We start from the raw sequence: 21,658 nt of genomic DNA, 5'->3' as shown, positions 1-21,658 counted from the left end.
CTGTCCACATTCTGAAACTTCTTCTATGCTTTACATGTGAACAGAAAAGCACAGGGTTTCCCCACAATGTCTGACAATTTTATGATGATAAATGTCTAAGCTGCCATCTTCCATATCTATTTTAGTTTTATTTCTGTATATAACAAAACAATTGACATTCTTATATATAATTATAATTAAAGACTAAAAATAATTACTGTGTTAACCTTTAGTACATTCTTTTATATGCAATTGGTAGAAATTGGGAATTCAAGAAATATTGATAACTACTAAGTCAGAGGCAATTCAATACTACTGGTTGTAATTGGATAGAACAATAAGTGGAAAAAAGTAGAGATAATCACTCTTTAGAACTGACAGAGAAAGACCTCTAATCACCCTGAGATAATGAAATCATTACAATGGAGAAGACATCATTATTAAATTGATACAGCATTTTAACATGAGCTAACATGGGATTGAGTGTCTAATACAAGATAATGGAAAAGAAAACTGATATGATACAACAATTCAGACTGCTGCTAAAGCTTTCCTCTTCTGAGCTCAATTTAGTTGTTAGGTAGAAGTAGAGGATTCTAGAAGCATAGGAAAAAATTATTTGGTAAATGTCTGTAGAGATTCTTAGTCATCAAGGTCATAGTTGTCCCAAAGATGCTTTTTCAGGAGGCAATTGGAATTTCTTTGATTTGGTAAATGCAACAATATAGGACAGCGGTCGCCAACCGGTGGGCCACGGACCACTGGTGGGCCTTGAGAAAATTTTGGTGGGCCGCAGAGAAATCTCACCCTCCGAGCACCCCAACAAAGCAATTAATCCAGGCTGCGCAGAAACACAAGGCTGCACCACCCACATGGCCCGCAGAAACACTCCCCGCCCACTCACTCTTTACCCGGAAAACTTGCCTGCTAAAATTGCTATTTTTCCTTTTTTCCGACCATCATGTGTTCTGCTATGCCGGGAGATTTAGATTAGCTAGGAAGCAGGAAATGGTTGGATTTCTTGCTTTCTATCTAGTCCTTAGATCTTTGGCACTGCTTTTAAATACTGCCGAACCTCCCTTAGGACTGAAGGTTTGCTTGCAAGCAAATTCAGTGCAAACTCATGGCAAGCAAATTTGAGAGACTGAGCTAGTCGATGGCAGAGAGATAGATCACTGAATGATTCTGTGAGCAACTCAATCTGCCTGCTTTGCCTGATTTTGTGTAAAAATTGCTCTTTTTTTAATAAAAAAACAATATTTACAATACATGGTGTGTTGTGAATTAATTTTGTGAGTTTGCTTGCTAGCAAATTTTATGAGTTTGCTTGCAAGCAAATTTTATGTGACAGACTGAGCTAGCCAATGGCAGATAGATAGATAGATCTCTGAATGAATCTATGATTCTGTGAGCAACTCAATCCTGCTTTGCCTGATTTGGGGTAAAAGTTGCTTTTTTTATAAAAAAATCAATATTTTTATAAATATTTATAATATTTACAAACAAGCCATGCCCAGCCAGTCACATGACCACCAAGCCACACCCACAAATTAGGCCACACCACAGAATTGGTTAGTGGTCCCTGGGATCAAAAATTATGAGTTTGGGGGTCCCTGAGGTCCAAAAGGTTGGCGATCCCTGATATAGGAGATAGGTTACCTGAATTTTACTGAGATGGTTTTATTGCTAATAATACATACAACATCAATGCAGATTCTACACATGAAATCAAGTAGATTGCATAATACAAAATAAAAGGAAAAATGCAATCCAGTTACTATTTTCAGGTGCATGAAAAGATCATAGGCTTTTAGGGTTAAATACATGGATTGAAGTTTAAAGAGAGTAGATGTAAATAGTAAAGTACAGGTAGTCTTTGAGTTACAACAGTTCTTTTAGTGACCATTCAAACTGAAAAAAGCGACATGACCAGTTTTCTCAGTTATGGCCTTTGCAGCATCCCTATGGTCAAATGATCAAAATCCAGATATTTGGCAACTGCTTCATATTTATGACAGTTGCTATGTCCCAGGGTTTTGTAATCACTTTTTACAATCTTCTGACAAGCAAAGACAATGGGAAAGCTAAATTCACTTAGCAACCCAGGTTACTAACTTAGCAAATGCAGTGATTCACTTAACAACTGTGACAAGAAATGTCATAAAATGGAACAAAACTCATTTAACAAATGTCTCAATTAACTACATAAAAATTGTGCTCAATTGTGGTCATAAGTCAAGGATTACCTGTATGTCCTGGAAAACATGGAAGGGAACCATGGAAATATATGGACATATATAAGGAAACCATGGAAATATATAAGGAGCATCAAGAAGACTGATCTAGGAATGGGGGGAATGGGGGGGGGGGCTTGCCTTTAGGAAGTACTTTTGTTCCATACCCAGATATGGTGCTGCCTGCATTGACCTTGGCGTTGGTGGGGCAGTTTGTATCGGGAGACCTTCCACCACCGTTGCTTTCCCTCCTCCTCGTGCTGCCGCGGCATTTAGAGCAATGTTGCAGTGTTTGGCACAGCCATGCGTGGCCAGCCAGGGCTCCTCCCTGCAACCAGAGCTCGGCGGAGACACTCCTTTCCACCCCCCTTGCCCAGCCTGTCCCCGTCCCCACGCATCTCCAAACGTGCCGGCAGCTCCAAACGCTGCAGCGGCATGGGCATCAGGCAGAGGCGCTCACTCGGTGGGGCTCAGCTTGGAGGACGCGGCGCAGTCCGTCGCCTTGCCTCCCTGTCCATGGATGGGTGGGCGCTATCACTGCCTCGGGGGGGCCTCTCCTGGTGGCCCCTTTGGGTTTGGGGTGGAGGGACTTGGGAAGGAAGCCAAGCTCAGGTCGCCCCAGCTCTTTCGCTTGGCAGGTGGGCGTACACCCCTGGCTCGCTTTCCCGGCTCTGCCCAGCCCGCACGGCTCTGGCGAGGCCCTGGCAGGATGAGTGGAGGGCCCAGCGGGGAGGCACTCACTGCCTTGGTGAGAGCTCCGCTGGCGGGCAGGAGGGCCCACCTGTCAGCTGCACTGGGCACCCCAGGCAAAGCTCTTCACCCTCTGCCTGGCTCCAGGCAGGGATGGTGGCTGGATGCTTCTCCCGGGGTGGGCCGATCCTGCGCTGTGGCCCTGGGAGATTCGCTTCCCCACGTGGGGTTGGGCTGCCCTCTCAGGCAGAGGAGGCTTTGTCGTACCAGTAGTAGGGAGTCGCTTTTAAAAGAATTGGCTTTATCTTCGAAGGCGAAGGGAAGGCGGTGACAGGAGCACCTGAAGCTGACTGGCTCCGCCGAGCTCCGGTTGCAGGGAGGAGCCCTGGCTGGCCGCACATGGCTGCGCCAAACGCCACGGCGTTGCTCTAAATGCTGCGGCAGCACGGGGAGAAGGGAAAGCAATAGTGGCGGAAGGTCTCCCAATACAAAGTGTCCCACCAATGCCAAGGTCAACATCCAAGCCGTCACTGCCTGCCCACCTGAGGATGCAAGGGGAAAAAAAATTAAATCACCCCCGAAAAGATGGCCTAGCCATTTTTGGGGGGCTCAAAAAAAATAAGGCCTTATTTTGTGAGAAACACGGTATGATAGCATATGCATGCGCACACATGCAATACACAAAGGGAAGATGAATATGCTGAGCAACAAAAATGATATTTTGCCACTGAATCAATACTTCCAGTTTTAAGCAAGTAGAATATTGATTATATATATATATATATATATATATATATATATATATATATATATATATATATATATATACACACACACACACACACACACACACACACACACACACGCATGCATACATACATACATATATATAGGAACACAGCCAAGCCTCCACCCAATCAAGTCACACCCCCACTAGCAGTTAAAAGGAAGAAGCAGCTGCAAGCTCACATTACTCTGAGAAGCACAGAGCCGAAGACACAAGCCTGAAGATGATGAATGAGACTTCATTGAAACGTTGCCTAGATACTTCCAATTTTACGCGGGAGAAAACCCAAATAACCAAAGACCCACGTACAAATATCCGTAAGAACCTCAGAAAACATACACACACACATATATATACTATCAATATAGTATATACGACTTCAATATAGAAATATGAGTTCAGCAACAGAGTGGTCAATGTCTGGAATACTCTGCTTGACTCTGTGGTTTCTTCCCCAAACTCCCCAAACTTTAACCTTAGACTGTCTACTGTTGACCTCAGCTCATTTTTAAGAGGTCTGTTGGGGGCATGCATAAGCACACCAACGTGCCTACCGTCCCTGTCCTATTGTTTCTTTCTTTTTTCTTATTCATATCCATTTCATGTATTCATAAACATGTTTATACTTATACCTGTTATCTAACAATCGCTTGACAAAATAAATAAATAAATATGGAAAGCCACCTCAAGCAAGAATTTCAACAAATAAAGGAAAATATCAATAAAATAAAATATTTTTAAAAAACAGATTAGAGGAATCATGGGAAAACTTACAGCTAAGGCAGGGATACTCAAGAATAATTATGGAAGAAAACAGTGGCAAATGAAGTTAAATACAGAATGAAAGACTACATGTAATCCCTTTACAAAAAGAAATATACATTTAGAGAAACCCTAAAAAGTAGAAGTACAAGAGGTAATAAATCAGCAAATAAATCAAACGTGAAAGCATCAGACACAGATGATCCATCAAACTATTAAAAATTGTAAGAGAAGATGCTATTCAAGTATTATTAGCTCTTTGACATCAAACATTGAAGAAGACTGTGTAATTCAGAATTTGGAAAAGATTAGTGTATACCTATCTGGATGCAACAGAATGTGCCAGTAACAAATTCACTGCATTAATCTCTTATGTTAGAAAAAAATGCAACCACAGAATGGTAACAGCTTCATATAGAGAAGATATTAAATTGGTCAAAGAATGCCTCACTAAGAGAAAAATAGAGCAATATTTTACAACACCAAGGTAATGCTACTTAGAAATTGATTTGACTTCTTCCTTTTGTTGGACATTTAAATGATTTCTAAAATAACCACTACTGAGCAAGAGAGAAATGAGCATTTATTCCCTTTCTCCTTTTCCTGACATTTTAAACCATTTCTCTCAGGCACAAAAAGATACGCAAATGAAGCCTTAGTGATTCATAAGGGTTAGAAAACTTTCTCTAGAGGATGTCCAAGGACATCCCATTTTTTTATATCCACTGTTTGGTCTGCAACCATTATTTACTCTTCTCTCTCTCAGAGTACTATGGAACTAGCATAAAGAAGGGGTTATAATTTGGGTACCTGAAAAGATAAGAGATTTTCAGTTGTGCCTATAAACAAATAAACAAAACTTTGCCTTCAAAAAAATCTAACAAACCATAAACGGTATTTTTAATACTGTAGTTTGAATGGATTTTACATGATCAAGAGTTATTCAATTGTTTAAAGTTAACAAGTTCCTATTTTTTTCCTAAAGCAAACTAAGTGTATAGAGTTTAAATAAATAGACATTATTTGCCAATTTGTGGAAAAGCTTCTAACCACTATCTATAGGTTGCACATGTTTTATTGTGCAATGACTACAGGAAACCACTACACCAGAAATTTCCAGAATTTTGAAAGAAAACATTGCTATATAGTTTTGTTTTTAAGATAAGGACTCATTTACACCAACATCATTCACTACACTACTCCTCTCCACAGCTTTTTTTATTGTAAAACATCCTTGATCCTATTATATACATTTATAGTTTTCTACACATTACTTCAAACATTATATGCATGCAACTTTTCTCCTTCCTTGCAGATTTGTGCAGTCTCCAAAGCTATTTCACCACATTCAAGATGTGAACATAGCACGTGTCCACAACTGGGGGTTTTGGGGGGGAGGGGGGAGAATGCATAGCTTCCCTCAAAAGTGTAGTTTTGGATCTAAGATGAAGCACTGCTTAGCATTATTTTTTTGTCTTTCTTGCCATTTGTCTTATACAAGAAATCAGTACAACGGTTGATGAGGGTTTTTTAATCAAAAACTTTATCTCTGCTGCAGTCAGTTTAAACCCAATTTCCATACCAAGATTCCTTTGCTTTTTTATTTGTTTAATTTGTTTGTCTTCTGAAATGGAGAGATGTAACATATTCCTTTTTCCTCCTCACCTTCCGTTTTATATTCTGTTTTCATCAGCAACCCCTAGTCTACCTAGCTATTCAGTTCAGATATTTTCCTAGCACTTCTTCATGTCTATGTATTCGGTAAATGTTGTTATTCTTCAGCATGTCATAGATATTCAGAATACAAAACATAAACATATTAAGAAAGTAATTTTCCTTTCTGGATAAAATAATGTTTTTCTATGCCTTTCATTATCTTTATAAACAAAAAAATAAACCTGTACATTTTTTGAACTTTAGATCTTCTCTGAGCAAATAATCTTATTCATTTGTCCTTTTAAGCAAATTACATCTCACAGCAAAGCCTAGTGCTGGAACAAATGAAGGCAAAAGAAGAAGGGGATGGCAGAGAATGAGGTAGCTGGATGGAGTAACTGAAGCAGTCGGTGTGAGCTTAAATGGACTCCGGGAGATGGTAGAGGACAGGAAGGGCTGAAGGAACGTTGTCCATGGGGTCGCGATGGGTCGGACACAACTTCACGACTAAAAACAACCATTTCACAGGAGTGACTTTGGATGGTAAATAAAATGCTACAACCACAATGAAATCATAATACAGCAGATAGTAGAATATCATCAACAACAAAAAACAGACCAGTGGCAATTCTATATAAATGGCAATAGAAATTCTGAAAATGGAAAACCGAACAAAAAAGGAAACAATCTAGTTTGGAAAGATCGATGGGAAACTCAACATGATTATAACATAAATGCTGGATGGATAAAAGAAGTTGAAGATGAATTTAGCAAAAATCAGAATGGAAGACCTAATAATAATAGCAGAAAGGGTTAAAATCAAGTAAAAGGGATTAAAAATTGGGTATCTCCTGGAAATGATCAATTGCATGGCTTTTGGTTCAAATGTTTAACTAGTTACATCCAATGATAGTTAACAGCTTAATGAAGTATTCCATAAAGGAGACACCTGCAATTGGTTAATAATTGACAAAATGTATCTGATTTAAAAAGAGCAAACTAGCAGGGGGACCTCATATATTTCCTTCAGAATAATTTCATTTGTTACCTAACCTGAATAGGCTTCTTAGGTAAGTAGGCAAAGAGTTGTTGGGATGTAAATATTCCAACTCCTAAATTTAAGATAGGGAAAATACAGTATGAGAGAAGAGTAAAGGAATCAATTTATGCCAAAGTGAAAAATCCTTCCCTCAATAGAGGTGGAGGCCATGATCCGCCCCTTATTTATGCTGTTCTTTCATCAGTCTTCAGGAAGATTAAGACTATTTCATAGGTTCAACAGTAGGGCTACAGTTAACAGCTCACCTACAGGAAAGGGATTTAGAGATTTGGAACATTTACATTTGAATGACTCTCTGCCTACTCACCTAACAAGCCTATTCAGATTAGGTGAGAAACCACCAGGGGTGGGATGCAAATATTTTTACTACTGGTTCTGTGGGTGTGGCTAGGTGGGCATGGTCATGTGACTGGGGGGTCTTCTTTCTTTTTCTTTTTGCAGCACCGCCCCCCCCCCCAACGCTATGTTTTTGGCCTCCTGTGCCTCAGGGAAGCCTTCTTGGAACAAAAACAGTCTCCCAGGAGGCCAAAAAACAGAGCATGTTTTTTGCCTCCTGGGCCTCAGGGAAGCCTCCTAGGTTAAGCAGTAAGACAGCGAGGGGGATCCCGGAACAGCTGATCGCCAGAACAGCTGATCCCCAGAACAGCTGATTGTCAGGAGGAAAAAAAGAAATACTGTAAGAAGTGACTGGGTGGGCCGGGGCTGGCGGGGGAAAATGCAGTTAGTGATGCGCACGATGTCGGGCATGCATGATAAGGACAGACTGGGCGGGGAGGGGAGGGTGGAAAGGGGTAGGGCTAGCTAGGGGCATGATTTGCCGGTTCTCCAAACTTGGCAGAATCGTAACAACCAGTTCTATAGAACTGGTCTGAATCGGTATAATCCCATCCTTGGAAACCACCCTGGAGGACATTTATGGAATCCTCCAAACCAACATGTTCAGACTGAGGAAGCAATTAGAATAAGCAGCCAAATATTTTGAACTAACAGAAAAATAAGTCCAGTGGCCATGACTCAATTTCCACCCAACTCTATCTGGATGACTGAGAATCTTCATTGACAATGTTTAAATACTCACAGGAATAGCAGATAACATCCAAGATTATTTAGAAGAAAATAACATCCTTCCAGTACAATAAAAGGAAAAGCATCAATATAAAAGTAAACTTCTGATTGATAATGGTTCTGGAAAATTGCAAAAGTTGAAAAACCATTTTACATAATATCTGGATTGATTATGAAAATATGATTAGCTTTGCCAGTGTTGCACATTCTTCTGGGTTTCTAGCATTGGCAAAGTCTCTCTTTTTCAGTATCATGCCAAATGTTCACTGCAATTGCAAACCAGTTACTGGTTAACAATTGAGCTCTATGAATAGCCCTTTTAATCCAGGCATGGTTTGTTATCTAAAGTGATACCATTACGGATAATATTAATTAAGTGATCAATTTTTTTTTTAAAAAAATGCTATTTTTTAAAAGATATACAAACAATCATAAAAACATCTTCCATTTTATATACATACAGCATGTCAGTTGGTTACAAATCTTTTGTGCTAGCCTGTCGTAGTCATTACTCACAGTTTATATAAATTTTCATTGTCAGCCTAACATATGCTTATATACTTATCAATTATTAATCATCCACGACTAAACTATTTATTCCACCATTTTATACGAGATAATCCAAATTTTGTTTTAAAATTTATATTATACTTTCATCCAATGATTATATATGTCTATATTATATTTTATATCAATCTATTAAACTTCTATTACAAAATTATCTAAATCTATTACATTACCATGTCTTTTTGTCCAACCATTGATAAAACAAATCCCACATCATATAAAATACTTTATCTTCTTGTTCTCTAATTTCAAATGTCAATTTACTCATTTCAACACAGTCCATAATTTTCTTAATAACTTCCTCCTGCAGAGGTATTTTATCATTTTTCCAATTCTTAGCAAATACAATTCTAGCCGCTGTTAAGACATTTACAATCAAATATTTCAGCTTTTTATTGTATATTTCTGGTATAATTCCCAATAAAAAGATCTGAACATGTCCACCACATATGGTAATATGAACCAAGTATCTAATGACATTTCCAACATTTACCCGATTTATTCTTAAACATTTTTGCAATTCTCGTCGGGGGTAGATGCCCCCTGTAAAACATCTTATACAAATTTTCCTTATATGCAGTTGACATTGTCATTTTATAATTTTGGGACCACAATTTTTGCCATTTCTCTAAGTCAATCCCTTATCCAAAATTTCCCCCCCAAGCAAACACTGTTTCTTTAACTTGTTCTTTTTCCAATTTAAATTCTAATAAATGTCCACAAATTTTTTTAATTACCTTTTCATCAGTACCCATTAAAATTTTATCTAAATCAGTCAACTTATCATAAATACCTTCTGTTTTAAAATCTTTATCAAATCTAGATTGTATTTGCAAGTATGAAAACAAATTCATTTTTACCCTTGTTCTTCCAACACTTGCATAGATTTAAGTTCACCCTTTTCATTCAATATCTCACCATATCTAACTGTTTGTTCCCTTTTATATATTATTGGATAGGAAAAAGCTTCAATGGTAGATATCCATAGTGGAATTTTTAAGTTATATTGTCTTTTTGTCTTCTCCCAGTTCCAAAACAGTACCTCTCAAATGTAATGTCTTCTAATATACCCGTGTTTTAGTTCCCTTATACCATCTGTATCTATTCCTTTACCCACATCAAATTTGTCGCCTGGAAATATAACTCCTAATTGGGCAAAGCAAACCCTCCTCTTATTCTTGCATCTTGTAACAGTTTAAGTTTTATTCTTGCTTTCTTACCCTGCCAAATATATTTCAGCACAATTCTATTTAAATCTTCAAAAAACTCTTTCCCTAGTCAGATTGGAATTGTCTGGAATAGATATAAAATTCTAGGCAATACATTCAGCTTAATTGTAGATATTCGCCCGATCAATGATAATTGTAAATTTTCCCATTTTGTTAAATCCGTCGCAATCTGCTGTTTGAGTTTAAAATAACTGTGCTCCTTCATCTTGGTGTAATGTATATCCCTAAATACTTGAGCTTATTTGTGACCTGTATTTCTAAAACTTCTTCCAACTCTTTCTTTTCTCTTGCTAACATATTCTTTGTTAATATCTTTGTTTTATCTTTATTTTCAAACCAGCAACTTTTCCATATTCTTCTATCTTTTCTATTAATTTAGGTGCTGTTTCCAATGGATCCTCTAATATAAATACCAGGTCATGTGCAAAAGCTTGCAATTTATAATCTTCCTTTTTGATTTTCATTCCTTTTATTTCTTTTTCTTCTCTAATATTCCTATTCAAAACTTCCAATGTTAACACAAACAGCAGAGGCGACAGTGGGCAACCTGGTCTTATCCCTTTTCTTATATCTATAGATTCTGTTAATTCTCCATTTACCATGACCTTTGCAGTTTGTTCATAGTATCTCGTTTCAATGGCTTGGATAAATTTTTTACCCATTTGTATCAATTGCAGTAAAATGAATCGCCAACTCACACTGTCAAAGGCTTTTTGTGCATCTAAAAACATCAAGACCATTTGCTTTTCAAGATGTGCCTCATAGTATTCCAAAGTATCCAGAATTATTCTCACATTGTCTTTAATTTGTCTCTTTGGCAGGAATCCATTTTGGTCAACATGGATAAAATTATTTAAGTATCTTTTCAGTCTTTCTGCCAAAACTGAAGCAAAGATTTTATAATTTGAATTTAATAGGGATATAGGTCTATAATTTTTAACTTGCTGCAGGTGTGTATCCTCCTTCGGTATAAGTGTAATATATGCTTCTGACCATGTTTTGGGTATTCTTTTCTTTAACATAACTTCATTCACAACTTCTAATATTCAATATTTCTTGAAAGGGCTTGTAAAATTCCGCTGGCAATCCATCTGGACCTGGTGCTTTTCCAACATTCTGGTTTTTTTAAAAGCTTTTGTTAATTCCATCATCGTTATGTTCCCTTCTAGCATTGTTTCAATATCTTTGGATATCTGAGATAGATTCGCTTTCTGTAAGTATTGCTTAACTTTTTCTTCTTGAATATTCACTTGAAAATACAGTTTTCCATAGTAATCTTGTATAATTTTTTCTTCTCCTAATTTCCACAGCAAACATGTCCTTCTTCATTTATTAACTGACTAATCCTTCTTGACTCTCTTTCCTGTCTCAATTTATAGGCTAGCCATCTGCCTGGTTTGTTTGCATCTTCAAAGTAATTCTGTTTAGCATTTTTAATTTTTTGTGCTCGTTCCTCTTTTTCAATTAGTCTCATTTTATGATTAATTATATCCATTTTATTTTTAGTGTCTTTTTTTGCGGGGACTTCTGTAATTCTTTTTCCAGTCTTTTATTGTCATCCTCCAATGTTTTGAAAGTCTTTTTCTGCTTTATTTTTTTTTCCTTATATAGTCTATTATCAAGTCTCTTGTGTAGGCCTTCATCATGTCCCAGAGATTCTGTAAGGATGTATCTTCTTTTCTATTTTCTTTAAAAAAGAAAACCAGTTCTTTCTCTATTTTCTGTTTAAAGTCTTTTTCCTTTAGTATCGTATTATTTAAAGTCCATCTAGATCTCCTCTTATGTCCTTTCCAGATAACTGTCATTGGGTTCTGGTCTGCCCAAGTACTTGCTTCTATTTCAATTTCTCGTATGTTGGTAAGTAATTCTGCTGACATCCATATCATGTCTATACTAGACCATGATGCATGTCTGTTTGAGTAAAAGTATATTGCTTACTTTCCACATTTCTCTCTCTCCATGCATCTTTTAATTTTAGTTCTTCTATCATTTGAAAGAAAGATTTTGGTAATATCTTTCTAGCTTTCTTTGTTGATTTCAGCATTTTATAGTCCAACTGATCATTAATTATTCCATTAAGATCTCCCATCATACAAATAATAACATAGTCCAATTCAATTATTTTTTGCATATGTAATTTTCTGTAGAATTCTTCTTGGTTATCATTTGGAGCATAGATTGCAATTAAAAGTGTTTTAACATTATTGTCCAGTATTTCAACCATCAAAATCCTTCCATCGTCATCTGTATAAATTAGTTCTGCCAAAATTATATCTCTAATATATAAGACCACGCCTCTTTTTTTAAGATTGTGTCAATGACGTGAATAATTTCCCTAGTTTTTTGTTTCAATATATATTCATGTTGTTTTTTTAATATGTATTTCTTGTAAACAAATTATATCAAATTTTAATTTCTCTAATTTATGAAATACTTTCCTTCTTTTAGTAGCCAAATTAAGTCCATTTATGTTAATTGTAATCAATTTTCTTTCATCCATGTTAAGCTTTATAAGGGGTTTTTATTGCTCTAGTAGATTTTAATTCTCATTGCTCTCTGGGTGCACCACCTACTGCACCTTCTTCTTTCAATTATTGCTATACTCTCCTCTTGAAATTCAATTAGTGACTCTTCTTTTCTTGCTTCTTCCTCCTTTCCTCTAAAATATTCTAAGTAGAATAATTCAGCTTTTTTTACTGTGTCAATTCTGTGTCTTTGTTCCTGCCAGTGAACAAGAGGCCTTCTGGCATCAACCATCTGTAGTTTATTCCTCTTTTAAGTAACTCTTTAGTCAAAAATAGGTATTCTCTTCTCTTCTCATCTCTCTTACTCTTCTTGGTAGCTGTTTCAGCACCACAATTTCTTTGTCTTTCTACTTTAATGTTTTCTCTCTTGCCACCTGCAGTATCTGTGTTTTGATAATCTTAGTAAATCTGATGTGAACTTCCCTTGGTAACCTGTTTTTCATTGCATATCTCATATGGACACGGAACACTTCATCCATCCCATCCATCATCTTCTCTTTGGTTATCTCTAACACTTCTGCCAGTATTTCTGTCATTATTTCACCTTTTTCTTCTTCCACGTTTTGAAATCTCAGGTAAAATTCTGATCTATCAATTTCCCATCCTAATGGTTCACTCCTGCCCTTCTCGACATCGTTCAATTGAGTATCAATATCTCCAGTTTTCTTTTCTCTTTGTATATCTTCTTCAATTTTTTAAAATCTGCCTTCATATTTCATCATCATCTGTTGAATATTTTCTACTTTCTCATCTGTTTTTTCAGTTCTTTGCTCAATATTCTCTATTCTCTTTTCAATCTTCTGAATTCTTTGCATAATCATCTGCAATGTCACTTCCTTTTCTTTCTGCTGTTGTAACATTGTTTGTATAGATCGTTGTCCTCCAGATAGTGAAGAGGTTGGTACTGAGGAAGCTGGGGCTGTTGTCTTTCTGCTCATCTTGTGGTACTTATCTGTAAAGAAAGAGAGAGAACAAAGAAAAAGAAAAAAAAGGAAAAAGAAAAAGAGCAAAGGCAGGCAATTGCCACTCCAAAAAATAAAAAGGAAAAAAAATCTTTAGGCACTTGTATATCTTAATCCAATTAGTTGCAATAATATGCGAGAAGAGAGGAAAAAAAGAAAAGATATGGAAAAGGGGATAAAATATTTTTCTTTTGGAGAAAAAGAAGGTAGGGGAAAGGAAAAATAAAAAAAATAGTCTATTTTTTTTCTCTTAATAAAAAGAAAAAGAGAGAGCAAAATAAAAAAATTACATTCTAGATCCTGGGTTGAAAGGTTGAAATCCAAATAAAAAAATCCAACTAGAGGGGAAGTAGAAAAGAAAGTAAAAGGTAACAAACAATTCTAATGTGAAGCAAGCCTCTGCCACTAAATATCCAAGGCTCTTTAATAAATCACGTCAAAGTTTCCAGTTCCAGTATTTTCAAGGTCACTTCAATCTTCTTTCTTTGAATTTCAACTCCAGACTCCAGCTATCTATAATTTCACAGATGAGCACCTGCGTAAACAATCTGCCATGCTCATCCCACTATCTTTTCCAGTGCAAAGCTCAGAGTCCTTGAGTATAACACAAATACACAAACAAGTAAAGGAAAAAAGAAAACAATGTATCTAAGCCTCTAGATGGCAGTGCTACTTATTTTTCTTCACTTTCACTCCCCCCTAATATATCCAAAGCCAGGAACATAAAAAAAGTAAAATATTTCCTTTTAAAAAGAGGTAAATTTCAATTCAGAAAGAAGAGTCTTAATCAAAACAAACTTTCAAGAGAATTGTCAAAAAAATAAAAATGAGAATAGGAAATTTAAAAAAGACCAGTCCAGTTTAAAATTAAGAAGCTTTGCCAGATTCAAAGTTCCAATAAAAAGGGGGAAAAAAACTTTCACTTTAACTAGCTTAATCTCGCCGCTTAAACTCTTTTCACTTTTAATTCCACTTTAAATCTTTCAGGGTGTTCTCATCAAGAAACAATAAGTAAAAGTTCATCTCACCAAACTGACATACTTTCTTTCAATTGCTTCTGTTCCAGAACTATCCCAGCTTCAGCAGCTTGAATGGCTGCCTCTTCGCCGCCAGAAAAAAGGGCTTTTCCTGGATCAACCAGGGACTTTGTGATGTCCCTGGGATCAGCAGGACATGCCCTTGTCGATCACCGTCTCTACGGGATGGTTTAGGTCCGTCGGGACCGTCCAGCAGCAAAGATATTGACAGCGATCTTGGAGGATCAAGATCACAGGTCGGACCACCGCGATGCCAGCTCCACCCTCTTAACTGATCAATTTTTATTGCGAGATTTGTAGCAACATTTGGCATTTACATGACAGACTGCCAGACAGACTCTATACCTTAGCTTCATCTCATCATTATTTCATAAATACTCAAGACTTATAGGAAAATTCTACATTTCTCTGCTACTTTACCAATTCTGAAATTAAGCCCCTCCCACCAAATTTAGGCCTATTTTAAAACATACAAAATGGGGAGGAAGGGCGGGAGGCTTTGCCATTAGAAGTGCCCTATGGGCAGCCATGCCTCTCCACCAGCCACTCCTAATGGCAGAGTGCGGACAGCTCCCTACTCCCGCCAAGTACCTTTGCTGCAGACCCGGGAATGGTGCTGCCTGCAGGCTGGATCAGTGGGTGGGTGGCAGTGATGTGGATGTCGGCCTTAGCGGGGCATTTTGAATTGCAAGACCTTCAGCGCCCACTGCTGCTGCTTCCTCTTGGAGCGTCATCTTCTGTTTGGAGAGTCGCTGCCACATTTGGAGCTGCCGCCGCCTTGTTTGGAATGTCGCCACCACATTTGGAGTTGCTGCTCCCGGGTTTGGAGCGCCAAACGCAGCAGCAGCTCCAAACGCGGTGGCAATGCACCAATCGTGGTGGCTACGCTCCAAATGGAAGAGGATGCTCCAAGAGGAAGCAGCAGCGGTGGGCGCCGAAGAACTTGCGATGCAAAATGACCCACCTCCACTGAGGCCAACATCCACGCTGCCGCCGCCCACCCACCCAAGGATGCAAGGGGGGGATTAAGTCACCCCCAAAAAGACGTCTTAGATGTTTTTTCAGGGCTCAAAAAAAAAATAAGACCCAGCCTTATTTTATGAGAAACACGGTAGTATGTGAAACCATGCCTCCCAGTCCAAGGGGAAAAAAAATCCGGTCCCTGGTGCCCAAAAGATTGCGGAGGGGTTTGATGATCTAGACCAGGCTTGTCCAACCCGCGGCCCGCATGCGGCCCAGGTCACCTCATAATGCGGCCCAGTGCCCACCCCAACCTTCGTGCCAGAGCCAACGAGGAGGAGGAGAGGCAGGCGTGAGGTGGGGCGAGGGGAGCGCCACACCAAGCAGCAACAGAAAAGACGGGTGCTGCTACTTCTGCCCCCGCCCCCGCTGCCCCCGTCACCCCCGCCCCCGCTGCTGCTTCTGCCCCTGCCGCTGCCCCTGCCGCCGCTTCTGCCCCTGCCCCCGCCACTTCTGCCCTCGCCGCCGTTTCTGCCCCCGCCACCGCCTCTGGCCCCACCGCTGCTGCTGCTTCTGCCCCCCCACCACTGTTTCTGTCCCCGCCGCCGCTGCTTCTGCCCCTGCCCCCGCCACTTCTGCCCTCGCCGCCGTTTCTGCCCCCGCCACCGCCGCCGCTTCTGGCCCCACCGCTGCTGCTGCTTCTGCCCCCACCACCACTGTTTCGGCCCCGCCGCCACTGCTTCTGCCCCCGCCACCACCGCCACCGCTTCTGCCCCCGCCGCTGCTGCTGCTTCTGCTGCCGCCGCCGCTGCTGCTTCTGCCTTCCAGTCCTGCCGCATCTAGCTGGGCCATTTGCAGGAGGAGAGGTAGGCGCGAGGCGGGCGAGCTTTCTTCCCCACACCCCCACCCCCGCAAAATTTGGCCGGAAAATAAACTGTGATAAAAAATCTGTGATAAAAAACTGTGATAAAAAATAAACAATTTTTAATAAATAATTAATAATAAATAATAAAAACATCTCACTAACTTCATTTCCAAGTAAATTTAATATGTTAACTATGTTTTCTATGTTTTTTTTGGATGATCAGGTATCGCTACTGTTATTTTATTTTATGTGAGGCCCAAACCAAATTTTCATCTTCCAATGTGGCCCAGGGAAGGTGAAAGGTTGGACACCCCTGATCTAGACCATTATTATAGTGTTTTGTATTAGATTTGTTTTATTATTTGTACTAGATAGATTTGTCATATTTCAAGTCTATTCATTGCTTTGATTTGTTCTGTTAGATTTTTTTAAGATTTCTTTTTTTTTTTTTTTTTAGCTTTTTAAGTAATTTCATTTTTGCATGTTTTATACTTCATCCTCCTTATGCTGGTCTTTGCCTATCTTAAAGGTCAAAGACCACCATAAGGAGGCTGAGTTACAAGAAATAATAAAAGATTATTTGATTTGGGTATTTTTTTAAACAAATAATAAAGGGCATCATTGGCATTATCATCGCCATTGTAATTCCCATTAATATCACTTACCTATTAGTCCTCTGTCAAGAGTGAAGGTTTTGTTGGTGAACATGCATTCAAAAGCCACAATATGGAAAACTTTGTTTACTGTGTTGTGTGTTCCAACTATTCTGATATACCTGTAAGTTAGAACAAAGCAAATAAAAATAAACAGAATGGAATATACAACATAGCACTGATCTTTACAAATGCTGCAAGGATCAGTTTAGTTTATTTCTGTACTGAGAGACTAAAGTACCAAGAGAATAAAAAACACAGGCTTGTAGGTAAATGCATACATAAATATTCGAGCCATGTGAGAAATGTTTTCTCCTTTCCAACCCCATCCAATCTAATAAGGAGTACTTGGCAAAAACTTTTTTTAAGTACTACGGCAGCAACAATACAAGATTTTAGGGCAAACCTTAGTAAAAATGAGTCAAAACTTAGAATATTAAAGAAAGAAAACAATTACATAACATTAGAGAAGCAAACTTTTCTTTAACCAACTTTTTCACTGTTTAAAAAGTCATTCCTGCAATATACAGTTGTAGAATGTTCATTTTACGCAGATAAAATATCAGAATCAGAATTTTTATATTGTAGAACAATAGGGTGAGCTGAAAAGCCTAGCATTCTCTGACTTCTTGATTTCAGGCCTTGATGAATCAAACAAAAACCACTGTAGGTCAATAATGTAGATTTTAAAAAAATCTAGTTACCAATGAGGCAATCAAATCAAAAGATAGACTGCTGCTTACCTCAGGAATGAGGTAAAACTATAATTCAGTATATCATCACACCAATCAGCATGAGGAAAAGAAACTAACTCTATATGATATACAATATTGGATTATTGATACACACTGTTCATCAGTGTTTACATTTGTACAGAAGAATTGAAGAGCATAATATTCTAGAATTTCATGTTTAAAAAATGATGTTTTAATCATCTAGAGCAATAGTTATCAACCATTAGGCCGTAGAACATTCTGTGCCATGAAAAGTCTATGGCTGTGCCACATCAGCAAGCCAAAACAAATGACAGGAAGTGATCCACAGTCAGCACCCCGTTTTTATGATATCATGGGGTGGATTGACTTCATTTCCTCTCCCAAGTCCCAGCAACTTTGTGATGTCATGGGGCTTCCAATTTAATGACTCAAATGTCCCACCCATAAAAGGTATCCTGTGGCATGAAAAATGTTTAAAACACTGACCTAGAGAAGAAATAAGGATTAAACTGCCAAAGAAATAAAGGGTAGGGGAGAGAGTGAATGGATTGAGAAGAAGAACAAGACTAAGAAATTTGGGGTGAGCTGGAGAAAGATGAGAAGTTTAAAGAAAAAAAGGCAACATATGAAGTACTTTAGGGACCCAGTGGAAGCAGGGATGGTTTGTAAGGAAAAGGGGAAATACATGCATTTTGTTAATATAAATTCTGTTTCTTTATGTAATTATCTTCATCTTTCACCTTTAGTTTCTTTGTCTGCATAGTGTTGCTTATTCCAGCAAGTACAGTGTGATAGGCATATATGTTTGTTTTACATTATAATGTTCCACATTACATCTAGAAACTTTAAAGACGTACTCGTAAGAGAAAGATAAATTGGCAAGATGGAGAGAAGGATTTTTTAAAGATAAAACCTGAATTTATTCTTCTTCTTGTTACGTTTAAAAAAATCAGATTGAATTTTATAAACCAAAAAACAAGCAGAGAAAAGGCAATTTAACCCAACCCCTTTATACACTGTACTATACTAATGCCCATTATACACACTCATATCAAACTACAAAATGATGCATGCTTCCATTTTTCATTGTAGACACAAAGAAATTTTATTATTCACCACTTTTTCATCATAATGAAAGGTTCCATAAATCAAAGACAAAGACAATAAATCAATCCTCCTCACCTCAAGAGAATAAACCTTTCTCTTTTTAATTGCCCCTACTCTCATTCCATACTATAAATACATTCCCTCTGTTTCTCCCCTCTCCTATAAACACAGACACACACTGTATTTTGTGTATGTTTAAAAGTTTTATTTTACAAGCTGTTTTTTTTTAATTTTCAACTGCAATCTCTTTACCATAGTTGTGATGAAGGATCACAAATATTTACCAAATTTTTAGCTATATGTGAGATCCTACAAAAGGCCCGAAATGTGTGTAAAATCCTATTATTTGTTGCTAAACTTTTGGATTTTGTTAGCTAAAGATATTGTGAACATAACTCCTGGATACCACTACAAACCCAGATGGAATTCTTGAAAATAATGTCCCATTCAATTTTTGTACTATGTATGTATTCAATTTATATGGCCACCCATCTCAACAAGTGTTCTCTTAGAAGAATGAAATATAGTATCTCACAGAAGTGAGTACACCCCCTCACATTTTGTATAAATTTTCATGTGACAACACTGAAGAAATGACACTTGGCTACAATGTAAAGTAGTAAGTATACAGTTTGTATAACACTGTAAATGTTATACAAAATAACACAATACATAGCCATTAATGTCTAAACTGCTGGAAATAAAAGTGAGTATATCCCTAAGTGATAATGTCCAAATGGGGCCCAAAGTGTCAATATTTTGTGTGGCCATCATTATTTTCCAGCACCGCCCTAATCCTCTTGGGTTCACCAGAGCTTCACAGATTGCCATTGGAGTCCTCTTTCACTCCTCCATGACGATGTCACGGAGCTGGTGGATGTTAGACACCTTGCGCACCTCCATCTTCCATTTCAGGATCCCCCCCAGATGTTCAATAGAGTTTAGGTCTGGAGACATGCTTGGCCAGTCCATCACATTTACTCTCAGCTTCTTTAGTAAGGCAGTGGTCGTTTTGGAAGTGTGTTTGGAGTCATTATCATGCTGGAATACTGCCTTGCAACCCAGTCTCTGAAGGGAGGGGATCATGCTCTGCTTCAGTATATCACAGTACATTGGCATTCATGGTTTCCTCAATGAACTGTAGCTCCCCAATGTCGGCAGCACTCATGCAGCCCCAAACCATGACATTCCCACCACCATGCTTGACTGTAGGCAAGACACACTTGTCTTTGTATTCCTCACCTGTTGCTGCCACACACGCTTGATACCATCTCAACCAAATAAGTTTATCTTGGTCTCATCGGACCACAGGGCATGGTTCCAGAAATCCATATCCTTAAATCTGTTTGTCTGCAGCAAACTGTTTCCGGGCTTTCTTGCGCATCATCTTTAGAAAAAGCTTCCTTCTGAAATGACAGCCCTGCAGACCAATTTGATGCAGTGTGTGGCTTATGGTCTGAGCGCTGACAGGCTGATCCCTGATCCCTTCAACCTCTACAGCAATGCTGGCAGCACTCATACATTTATTTCTCAAAGCCAATCTCTGGATATGACACTGAGCACAGGCACTCAACTTCTTTGGTTGACCATGGAGAGGCCTGTTCTCAGTGGAACCTGTCCTGTTAAACCGCTGTATGGTGTTGGCCACCGTGCTGTAGCTCAGTTTTAGGGTCTTGGCGATCTTCTTATAGCCTAGGCTATTTTTATATAGAGCAACAATTCATTTTTTCAGATCCTCAGAGAGTTCATTGCCATGAAGTGCCACGTTGAACTTCCAGTGACCAGTATGAAAGAGTGAGAGCGATAACACCAAATTTAACACACCTGTTCCCTCTTCATACCTGGGACCTTGTAACACTAACAAGTCACATGCCACCAGGAGGGGAAAACAGCTACTTGGCCCAATTTGGACATTATCACTTAGGGTGTACTCACTTTTGTTGCCAGGGGTTTAAACATTAATGGCTGTGTGTTGCGTTATTTTGACGGGACAGCACATTTGCACTGTTATACAAGCTGTATACCCTCTACTTTACATTGTAGCCAAGTGTCATTTCTTCAGTGTTGTCACATGAAAAGATATTCTTAAATATTTACAAAATGTGAGGGGGTGTACTCACTTCTGTGAGATACTGTATTTTAGGAAATATTAAAAAGGAAATATTTAGGATATATTAAAAAGGCAGAATATTATATTTTCCTAAAGAAGAAACGTGTTTCTAAAGACAAAAACTCAGAGCTACAGCTCCCTGCTCCCAGCACATATTTTTGTAAGGACTGGGCCAGCCTATTTACAAAACAAAAGATCTTTAGCTCCAGGATGATTGGATTATCCTTCAGGGCAAAGCCATTTAGCTACAATAGGAATTACCCAACAAAGCCCCTTCATTGCATCAGCCCCAGCTTCAACCAAGGTTGACAGAAAACCTTACAAAATCAGCTATGAACCCTGCATAGCCTCATGGGAGTCTGACAGCACACAATAGACTACATGCCCTTTCCATAGGAACAGGAAGCTCAAGGGCAAAGCCAAAGAGAGGGTATAAATACCTCTTTTTCAACTCCATATAATCAGCTGCACCAGGACTATGTGCTTGGTAGTCCTGTTCACCATTAAACCATCTTTTCAATCAGCCTCCATGTTCCCAGTGTCTTTCACTTGGAACTGAACCAGATGGATATTTCTCCCAAGAAGTGGCAAACAGAATTAACATTAAATAAACACGATTAGAAGCAGTGAAAAAAAATACAAAGCAGGAAGGAAACATCATAACCCAAATTACTAATGCAACTCAGAAGCAGGC

General features: G+C 38.4%; 1 protein-coding gene across 4 annotated transcripts in view; it reads right to left on the bottom strand.

Moving 5' to 3' along the window:
- Window positions 1–21,658, bottom strand: part of BTBD9 (BTB domain containing 9) — a 155,218-nt gene that overhangs the window by 49,289 nt on the left and 84,271 nt on the right. For all 4 annotated transcript variants that reach the window (XM_087935180.1, XM_026695589.2, XM_087935172.1 and 1 more), the window contains exon 7: window positions 17,044–17,153. In XM_087935180.1, the coding sequence (XP_087791306.1) occupies window positions 17,044–17,153 (110 nt within the window). The remainder of the gene's footprint in view (window positions 1–17,043; window positions 17,154–21,658) is intronic.

Source organism: Pseudonaja textilis, chromosome 1 (genome assembly GCF_049901715.1).
Source record: "Pseudonaja textilis isolate UNSWEBS1 chromosome 1, rPseTex1.2, whole genome shotgun sequence".
Classification (NCBI taxonomy): domain Eukaryota; kingdom Metazoa; phylum Chordata; class Lepidosauria; order Squamata; family Elapidae; genus Pseudonaja; species Pseudonaja textilis.
This window is presented reverse-complemented; position numbering and strand designations above follow the sequence as displayed.